General features: G+C 35.3%; 1 protein-coding gene across 1 annotated transcript in view; it reads left to right on the top strand.

Annotated features, from left to right (window-relative positions):
- Positions 1-4,799: 4,799 nt before the first annotated feature.
- The window catches only part of IMPG1 (interphotoreceptor matrix proteoglycan 1), a gene marked incomplete at both ends in the record, with an annotated part of 57,319 nt that continues 51,000 nt past the window's right edge, over positions 4,800-11,118 (top strand). Inside the window, one exon of the mRNA XM_080341400.1 lies at positions 4,800-4,866. Within this exon, the coding sequence (XP_080197526.1) occupies positions 4,800-4,866 (67 nt within the window). The remainder of the gene's footprint in view (positions 4,867-11,118) is intronic.

Genomic DNA, 11,118 nt, shown 5'->3' with positions numbered 1-11,118 from the left:
TGATTAACGAATGTTGTGCAAGAGGTTACAATGGGAACAGCATGTGTATCCTATTCCTTGGCAGACCTAGTGTTCGTGGATATGTCAAATTCTTTCTTATTCTTACATAAAGGAAGTGGAGAAAAAAAACATTGTCCCAGAAAGCTGCAGAGACCAAAAATATAAAATGCTCAGGACAAAAGTAGAAAATAGATGCCTTAAAATTAAATTGGCTATTTTCCTGTTCTCATATTACAAGAAAAAGAAGTAATTTAATAATTTTCTCAGGCCAAAGTCTCCTAGACTGTAATTTTTCTTTATATGGAAACCCTTGCATATCTCTGACAATCTTCACCACTATCCCATTAACATTTCTAGTTTTGCTAGGTATTATTGCTATTACAGGACCAGAGCATCATTAAATATGCACAATATACCATTTTATTAAAAAAAATGCTTTCCTCTCTATTCCTTTCCAATAAACCGCAAATATTCTGTGTTGCCTTTTAATCATGGCTAAAGATTGAGCTGCCATTATCAGAAAATTATTCTTTCAAACTTTCCTTGCCAAATAGCTATTGCTAATTTAGAGCAAATAATCACCTGTTCATTGAGAGCATTATTTTTTTCCTATGGATATATTTTATCTGCAGCTTTGGTACCCACATTCAGCAGCAGGACACAGGTCTGCACCTTTTCACTAGTAGTGTAAATCTTAAAAATGCTGAGCCATTCTGTACCATCAGCAAATTTTGTTATCTTACGATTTGCCCCTTCTTCCAGCATAAAACCTCAAGGTAGCACTTAGCCTTCGAAATGCCTCTTGCTTTCCCTTATTTCTCATCTTTTCACAAGCTGTTAATACAGAAGATTTTTCTTTCTACTCTGTGACAGGTTAGTTTCTTTAAGAGCAGACTTGATGAGGAAGTGTTGATTGTCCAAGGATATTGTAACAGCCAGATCGTTCTTGTTGTAGAGCTTGTTTCTTTTATTACATTTTCTATCCATTTGCCCTGTTACAGAAGTTACACTTGCTAAAGTAAAATTCTTGAGATTTCTACCGAAATCTTTCTGAACACTCTTTCCTCTCGTATAGAGGCTGATTTAAACACTCAGTTGCAGACTCAGCGACTCAACTTAATGTCCAAGTTTCTTCTGAACTCCTGGGTCACTGACATCTATTATTGGCTATTTCTTGCAATGCTTTATTCCAAATCAAACCAAACTATTAGTCCACTTCTGGCATTTGCTTAGATGAAAAACTAACTTCATTTCCACAGCATTTTCTGCTTGACTATTATTTTAATGACACCTCAATAGAAAGGTAGTGCATTATCCCAATGTTATCACTGTCTGTGGCCATCTGCTACAAGACTAATGCTGATGTCTATCTTTGATATGCAAAACAGAATATCTAAAAATAAAATAATTTATGAAATATTTTCTCTACATTCTAATGCATGAGGAGTGGGGGGGAAGGCCATTCTTGCTTACACATATTATCTTGTTTGTTCCTACAGAGACATTTCAAGTTCTCCCAGGACCATCCCCTCCATTCCCAAACATGAAGGCTGAGAGACAGGGCTTGGTTTGGCCAAACTCAACAGCAAATTGGGGAGCAAAAAGAATTCAGGTTTCCTCACCTTTAATCAGAAGGCTAAAGCTGTGCCTGATGCGTGCTGGCAACCAGGTACCAATCTGATTCCTATGGAAATAATGAATACTAGAGAAAGACTTGAGGTTATTTAAAATGTACTTAATTATTTATCTACCCTTCCTCAGAGTGAGACAGGTTTCTCAGTGAAATGCAGCATGAAAATTACATGGAAAACAGATGGCTAAACCAGTAGGAGAAATTACTCTGGACAACTAAAACCAAGACTCAGATAGTGTAGAATCTGATGGTATAGAATCCGACTTGCTTTTATGGGTAACAAGAGTTGGTTGGCGCTCTGATTTACATACCTACATAAGGCACTTGAAATTTAGCATTATGCATAGCAACTTTTAGATCACATTTATGTGACAATGTCTTTAGTCCCAGACTTACCAACAATTTACATCTAAATTCTTCTAAACAGAGACCTTGGTGGCCAAAATTGTCATTTCTCTGCAAGAAAATGAAACAGCTTTAGTTGTATTTAAACAGCACATCAAGAACCTCAGCATACTACTTTAGATACGTGCAGTGATTCACTGAGGTGACCATTAAACAGGTCTAACTTAACCCATTTACAAGCACTTACCCTGGCCGAATGGGTATTTTAGCATTCGGTTTTTCCCTTCCCGTGTCCTGGTAGTATTTTTGTAATGCCTTATTCATTATGCCTTATGTAATTCATTAGAATTTTTTTAATCACCTCTCTAACAATATATAATTACTGTTGACTGCAAACCAACTAGAAGAAACCTTTCTAGATTAATTAACAGTGACCTATAATTAAACACTATAGTACTTAGAGATGGAGTGGTCCCTAGATAATATTGCTTTATCTTTAATGACTGTTTATCATTCCTGTTTGTTTCTGCTGTGGCAGTTATCAAGGTTAGCTACAAAATTTCTTAATTAAATGGAAATACATAGAAGGCACTGCCTTAACCAAAACCAGCTTGAAATATTCATGATTTAAGTATCATATGAAAGTACGAAGACTCCTGTCCTGCAAATTTTTAGTCACAGTTTACTTATGGAGCTCAATATTTTCTTTAAGTCATACTTGGACACTGTCAAGGTATACAACATTGTGGTGTGTTCTAGGATTGTTCCTGTTCCTTAATCTCTGAAATATAAATGTATGTTTTATTAAATGTTTGTCTTCTCCAGTATGTGAAGTGCTCAAAAATACATTTTTAAATGAAAACTTTGATAAGATATTTTTGATTCCTCACTCAGGCTTCACTAACAAGTCTCTGCATAGTAATTAAGTAAATCTCTTTATTGCACATTTTCAAAATGTAGTCTGGTGCTTAAATTAGATTCTTAATGGAATTAAAGGATCACGTTCCTACCAAATTCCATAGAGAGTTTGTTACTTAGGGTGCTCTGAGGAAATAATCTGTGACTTTCGCCAGTCCCACACTTTCAGATGTCACCAGAAACAGTGGATTCCATCACCCTTGAAAAAATTCCCTACACTTTCAATCATTGCAGAGAAACAACTCAAAATAAGATAACATTTTGGGGGCAACTCCATCTTTCAACTATGACATGCTTGTAAATGCTTGCTAAAGCTTCCCCGGTTCGAAGAGGTATTACTTACATGACTACACTATATACCACATGATTATGATACATAAAGTATGTAAAGGCAACTATTGATACTGCTTAAGAATAATCCTTAAATAATACTCAAATTTTCTCCAGCAGAAATCCTAATCATCTCCACTGTTACTTTGCATTTTGCTGCTGGCAAGGTATTCCTAATTTGTTTTGTTATAACAATAAAACAGTGTTAATGAAAAAATACACATAAAGCATTAAAATGAGCACTGAAAATCAGAAAAAGATTGTGAAAATAAATAAAAATTAAAAAAAAAAATACTGTTTGATCCTAGCCCTGTCTCTCTACTAACTGGTCTGTGTAGTTAAAATTAGGCAGTCTTGGGAAGGGAGGGAGGTTACTATTGTTTAAATCCTAAGTAAAAATAGAATACTGATTGGGTTCAAACAAAGGCTGTTCTTAAAGTAACTCATAGTTACAGACTCTTGCTGCTAGTCTGGATACTTCCTGTGTTAAAGCACAGTCACACAAAAATCTTTAAGGGAGACAGACCATTACAAACACCCACCTGGTGTTTTAGGTGTAAAGCAACAGTAAAAAACATTCTGGAAAAAAAAAAAAAAAAAGTCAGTATGGAAGACTTGTACATGCCGAATGTGTAACCGGAATAGTTACTTGGGAAACTGGAATAGAATGTTTGAAAGGTGTATTCACTCACTGCCAGTTCTTGGCCTGGTTATAGTTATGTACTTGCAACAGCGTTTCCCACAATCTTTTCTTATTCTCCCTCCATGCAGCATCTGCCCTCCCCCACTCCCAGTTTGGCATCAGATTGTGCCAGCCCTGAACACTGCTGTGATTTACTGCTGAGTCACATAATTTCACCACTGTCACTGAACATCATCATCACTGCCCTGATAGGAAGCAACCTTTTGGTGTGAGAAGGGAGAGAGGCTTCCAAGACATATGCAGCGGAAAAGTTGAGTATCATATATTCTTTCAGAAAAAGCCGTCTTCCTCTTCAATGAAAATTCCCTGGATTTGATGAACACCGGTTTGGAAATAGCACATTTAGCTGTCCCCATGATTTCTCCTCTGCTCACACGCCATACCTCCAGAATGCCCAAAGGATCAATGTTCAAAGGCAATGGGCACTAGAAGAAACTTCCGTTGTTTATCATGATGCTGCTGAAGTCTTCTGGGGTTGACAGATGCTGCTCCAGAAGGTTAATAAGATGAAGAAAGCTCTTCCAGCTGGACCGTAAGAGGGATTATGTCTGAGCAGCAGATAAACAGATTATTCCAGAAACAGACACTGCTTTTTTTTAAAACTTCGTCACTCTTGTCTTGCCACTCTATTCCCCCAGGCTAGAAGTGTGTGTGTTGGAGTGGTTTGTCCAGCTTTTGCATTCTCGTACCTGTTGCAGTCTTTGCCTAGTTGCAATTCAATGCAGCCCAAAGCTGGAGACACCTGAAAAATAAGAGGGAAGACCTCTGGGATTTTGGTTCTTTAAGAAAACAAAATTCTTCTTGCTTGAGATAAATATTCTTATTTCCTGCATGATTGTTCTTGAAAACTGTGAATGATCAATAGACAGCATGAATTTGAAAACTGGATTAATATTTTTTATCATTTGCCTTTCTCTCCAAGTTCAGGGAAGCAGAGGTAAGTTCATATATTAAAGGTTTATATGAATTTACATTATGAATACTGAAAAAAAAAAAAAAATCAGGGTATTTTCACATTATAGAATTATTTGTCTGGAAAGTCGTGTTTTGATGATTCACCTAGAGTCAGTACAGTTACTGACACTGTTATAAAGTTGGAAAAAGAAATGTTGATAAGATTTATGTGTTTTTCGCAGGCTTTACAATTTCCATAAGAGATGCCATTTAGTTTTGATTCACCTGCATATGTTCTGTTATAAAAAAAAAAAAAGTAATTTCAAAAACAATTATATGAAAGGAGCAAAATAGCTGAAGGAACATCGAAGTACTGACGTTGTTAAAGATGGTCTGTCATTCTTGAGATGAAGAGAAAGTAGTAAAGTATATCTTCATATATACGAGACATGACCTGAACTCTAAAAACTTTTATACAAATTCTGGAAGAAGAAATCATACTGACAAATACACAAATAAAATAACAATTCTAGTAAGGATTACTATAATAATAATTGCAAAATTATTTGCAAGAAAACAGAAATACAGACATTTCTTCTGTATTTAGTACAACAGCAACTATTGCTCCTCTTAAAGATTAAAAAGTTCACAACAACAGTTAATCTTCTTGAACAACATAAAAGAAGAGATGGTGATGTGATTTTTCCCTTTTCAGCTCTGTGTCCAATATACATAGAGCCTTGGGGCACATGTTTAATTTGGGGGGAGGTTTCTTACTAAGTTTTCCATTTATGCTTTGATATTTATATAATGGAATTAAAACCCAACATTGCAACTGCTTTATGTTTGCCCAAGTCAATGACCTCCTATTTTATGCCAGTCTCAAGCATGTTAATTAAATGCAAAGAATGTAAAATGATAAAAGAGAAGTCTCCTCAACGATATTTAAATATTTGTTAAAGAGATGGTGTGAAACATAGTCTGCTGTCAGTACTGCTTGGAAAGTTTTATTTATTCATCTTTTTTGGTCTTGCTTCTCTTTGCACAAAATTTTCTTTAAAAAGCACAGTTCTTGTATCTCACTGAAATGATGTAAATCTTCTCTAGTGGACAATTACAGTACTGAAAAAATCCATGGGAAAAAAAAAAAAAGTAATGTATTATTAGTTAACACTAGATTTATATTCTGTTGTTCTTTGATTTTACTTTTTCATTCCATGTAAATAGTATAATTTAATCTTTAATGATATTTTGGAAATGTGGAAAAAAAAATGAGTGAGTAATAGTTAATGTCTGACAAGAAGAAAAGGTATATCAAAATGCGCTGCTTTTGCATTTAAGTTGCATATTCTATGATGGAAAGAAATAGAATGAATATCAGGTAATGATGTTATCATTACAGTTCATATTTATAATCATGAACTGAGAAAGTGATAATGTAAAAAGTGGGATCACACGGTTTCATCCACTACAAATTGTGATTGTACGTTATGATACATTTCCCATAAAATACTTCAGCAAAATTCTGGGAAGTTATCTTGAGAGAGAGGAATAGAGAACTGTATATCATCTCCATAAGAGATGTAGTTGAAGACTTGGAGCATAAAACATTTATCAACATTTATCAACAACCAATAATAAGCTTCACATAGCATCTTGCTTATGTAGCGGTGTTGGAATTTTCTCACTTTTGGTGGCTTTCAGAGGAGAAAATATTTTTTTATACAAGCATGTGAATGATAATTTGAAAAATACCTTCGCACCAGTTTTATAAAGTGCACGTGGCATATGTAAATGCATAATAATTTTTTCATGTCAGTTAGTCATGCCATATATAATGTTTTAAAACTATGTTATCTTAAACATATGCACACGAATCTCAAAAAACTTAATGCTTGTGTTAAGAACCTTCTTTACCGTAGCAGAGATGATTCCAGAACTGTTAGGTACTTACAGAAAATATTTTCAAAAGTATGCGGGCTGTTCCAATCGTCTGTATACTTGTATTAATCACTAACTAGTGATCCTAACATGGGTGACTTGAGGCTTTTATGGATATTCAAGTTTGCAGTAGATGTCAACTGTGACAGACTAGGAAATAAGAGACTAAGATATAAAATTGTGCCATCTTAAGAGAAATAACATAGGGCTTATAATCTCTAAATATTTATAAGGTTAATCAGTTGATTTTTTTTTTCCTCATGAACAAAACTATCTTAAATTCAAATTCCCAATTTACTCACATCAATATTTAACAAAAAATGGGTTAAAAAAGTAGAGTTTGCTCAATAATGTCTTTTGGTCCTTCATACCCATCCTTATTTTAGGACCAAAAGAGTCCTTCTCCCAGTCATTTGGAGGTTGTCCAGGAGCACCTCAAATTCCACAGCAAACAAACAGGAAACTGTAGGGAGCAAAACAAAGACCTTACAGATAGAGTGTTTATCTTTGGCCATGACTAGTGCCAGAATCCAGGAAATGACCTCAGGACCTGAACTCAGGTCTTTGCCACTGTCCTGACACAAACTGTCTCTAACAGTGGGAATGGAAAGTGAGGGCAATAAAACCTTTGTGACACCAAAATACCTATGTGCAAAATATAACAGTAATTTTTAACTGTTGAATTGTAAACCACGGAAAATCCAGACTAAATAGCAAAACACAGAGGAGCTCTGAACTCCCAAAAATATAACTTTATTTTAGCACTTGATACTGAGAATGAAAGGGAGTCAGCGAGCATTAAAGGCTGTTTAGTGTTATTTTTCATTCAACAAGTAAATATCCTCTATATACTCAGTCATTCTTTAGGACACAAAGGCTTTGTGTGTGCTCTATGAAATCATTTTAATTCATTCTGACTTACCCTTTCCCGCTCGGCTGTTCCAGTTCAGCAATAAGTGTTGCAGCTCTTCATTACTATAATTGCTCTTGAAAAAAGGGTTAAGCACATTTGTGCCAAAGGGAAAGGGAAGTTAAAGACCATAAGGCTTCAAAGAAAAAGAAAAAAATAAAAAAGACATCTGTTTTTTGCACTAAGACTATTTTCTACATTTATCCATAAAAATTACCAAGTTGAAGGTACCTTTCTAGGTTGTACTTAGAAAGAAAAGAAAACTCAGTTTTTTTCCCCTTCCTAAACAAATGTGACACTGGATTATATACGGGTTTTAATCTTATCTATTTCCTAAGAGCAAAACTTGAATAAAAATACTAGAATATTGTCACTGAACCTTGAAGATTAATTCCATATACAATCGCATCTATACTATAGTGATCAGTGAACTACATGTGAATGAACAGTTAGACGTGTGGAATTTTTTCTCTGAAAACACTTTTGGATAAGATGGCCACTATTAATAATAAAAGGTTTTCTGCCTTTACAGGACATTAATTTACAGTTTGCAATAAAGCAGCTTTACTTGGAATCTTAACCTGCTAGAAATCCATATTATTGTCTATTCTGTTCTCCATTTCTCAGCTAATTGTGGTATCCCAGTGGCATCAGCAGTGCACTGAGCAACACAGCCAACATTAAACAGATGTAGCAAACACATTTTCTTCTTCCCAGAAGGAAAACTTTGTACGCATTCTACTGCATTTTGATTCTTTAAAATAATTTAAATATACATTTTCTCCTCTGCTTTTATACCTCTGTCCTATTCCCAGCCCCTTTGGAATTAAAATGAGTATTCTGCTTATTCTGTATTACACATATTTTCCTTTTTTATTGGAAATCAGGTGTACTATCCTGAACATTCCATGCACTTTACACTTTGCAAGCCCAGCTGTACTTCAAACAATTTCTTTGCCTTAGGAATGTGTGATGTTGAATAACACAATACACTTCCTAAAAAGAAGTATGTATCAGTCTGGCTGCTTTTATATGCACATATACTGGCATTTAGTCACTGTCAGCTGCTATTTACTGGACACTTTAGAATAGTAACATATCTGGAAAACATAAGATTAACAATCACCTGGGAGTAACCTGACACCTGCCACAGTGTGTGTTTATATACCCTTACATAATTGTAGCATGCCTTAGCATTTTATGCAAACATACCATCATTTTTGACCTTACAATATGCCTGTCTGACAGAAAAACACTATCATCCTCATTTCACAAAAGCATGAGGTCCTGAGATGTAATGCAGAAGCTGAAGCCCTGATGTGTAAGAAGCATTGCAGTCACAAAGCAGAATGATAGAGTTTAGTGGGCTGATTCTCAAAGCAACTGCCAAGCCATATAGGTGTCTGCAAATCAGTAGGACCCAGATTCATAGCTACATGGCTAGTTGTACTTAGGCCACCATGCTTATCTTTTCAGTGGTGAAGTTCTACTGGCTTTTAAATTTCTGCTCAGTGCAGAGCCAAAATTACTTTCTTATTGGCCACTCTGAATCTTTCAACGCCTCTCTCAGACTTTATCGAATTGAGTATTAACAATGTTGGTAACTCTGTTACTGGACATACTAGTTTTAGTGGGATTGCTCCAGGTGTACCTTTCATACATATGAGTCAACACAGATCATAGAAACCCCATCAGTTTCAGATAGGAAACAGTAAAGCATTCATCTTTCATTTTGTGATTTTGTGGTTACAGCACAAAATGAAGACACTTCTAATCAAGTTCTCGTCCCTTTCTTCTTCTCCCTCAAAACCAGATCAATTTAATCTAGCTCAGAATTTGGCCATGCTTAGAGCAAGGAATTGGACAAGGTGACCTCAGTGTCCTCCCAACCTAACTTGATCTGTGCAGCTTTGACACATAACTTAGTTAAGTAAGGTTAAGTCTAAGTCACTCTCCATCAGAATGAGATGGAGTCAATTAACCAGTTACTGTAAATTGTATTGCATGATGAGTGCCCCTAAACTGTGAGTAAAACTGACCAGTTCCAGTCACTCAAGTCCAAGCAAACAGATGTCACTGTGGCTTCTGGCTCCTGGAAGGTTTCTCATATGCCAACAACTCTGACCATCATCATCTCTGAATACAACTCGATAAGCCTATTCTGCACTGAGATTCTGACTCACACCATCAAAATTCCTGAAATGTTGACATGCGGGGCAAAATATTGCTGGAACTTGAATTTATGCTGCCTCACTGACTTTCACAGAGGATTGCTGTGCATCCAAAGTAAGACTGATTAGAAAATGAATAGCAGAGGTGCTCAAGTGAGCATTTAATCACTGTGGACTGGATGTATCCCTCCAAGAACTACTCGAACACATAAAGCATTTTCTTGCATCCTTTGGTGTAAACCATCTCAGATAATAGAACAGCCTTTCAGGTCAAATGTTTTTAAAATGGCCAAGGAAATACAAATAGATATATGTTTCATAAGTCTACATTGAAACCAATAATTCTTCAATTATGTTTCTAGTCCATGTCCTGGACCTTAAGCAGACTGTTACAGGATTCAGATGTTGGCAATGAAACCATAAATGGCCTTTGATACTTTTTATGAATTCCAATAGCAGTGGTTAGTAGAGTTGAGGAATAATAAGGAAAAATCTTTACCAGAATTTGCACTTACCTGTTTGAAAGAGATGGTATATATTTCTACCTTAAATGAGACATATGATGTCAAGGTAAACATGAGTTTCTTCTGATGTTTTTTCAGGTAGGAAGGAAATGTGTCAAAATCACATGTGCTGACTCACAAAGCTTTCAGCATGTTCAATATTTGCAGCTGTTACAGATTGCATTTGTTATGAACATGGATTCACAAAAGCAGGAGAATGTTGCCAGTGGCATATTATGTTTTCTATTCTCAACTCTAATAGGTAGATAATTCATCATAATTGGTTTTTTACAGTTAGCATAATGCAAAGACACTACCAAATAGTCTATTTAGAGAGGGAGAAAAATTATATTTGCCTGTTAAAAGGCCTAAGTATAAATTTTGATAAAATAGTTTTAAAGTATCTTCCTAGCTTGTTTTCTGAAGTTGGTTAATAACTGTGTTTCTCCACTTGGCTTAGGAAACCACACAGATTTGTGTGAGTGGAGGGGAACATCTGAACAAATATGATATCTAGCTTAGTTTCTAAGTGTTACCTACTTGCAGAAATTAAATTCTTCACATTTACTGAAATTCCAAAGCATATTGGTTGATGACAGTGATGATGTTTGGTACTGAAATGTAAATCCAGGTTAATTTAAAGGTTTCTGCAAATAACTATTATCTAATGCCATCTCCTAGCTTTGACTGTGACACCATTAAAACAAAAGGTTTTGAGTTTTTATTAAAATTTAGACATTTAACGTTTTCATTTTTATACCATATATTTC

The sequence above is a fragment of the Nesoenas mayeri genome (genome assembly GCF_963082525.1).
Source record: "Nesoenas mayeri genome assembly, chromosome: 3".
NCBI classification, from domain to species: Eukaryota; Metazoa; Chordata; class Aves; order Columbiformes; family Columbidae; genus Nesoenas; species Nesoenas mayeri.
Note: the sequence above shows the minus strand (reverse complement) of the source record. Positions and strands in the feature narration are given on the sequence as shown.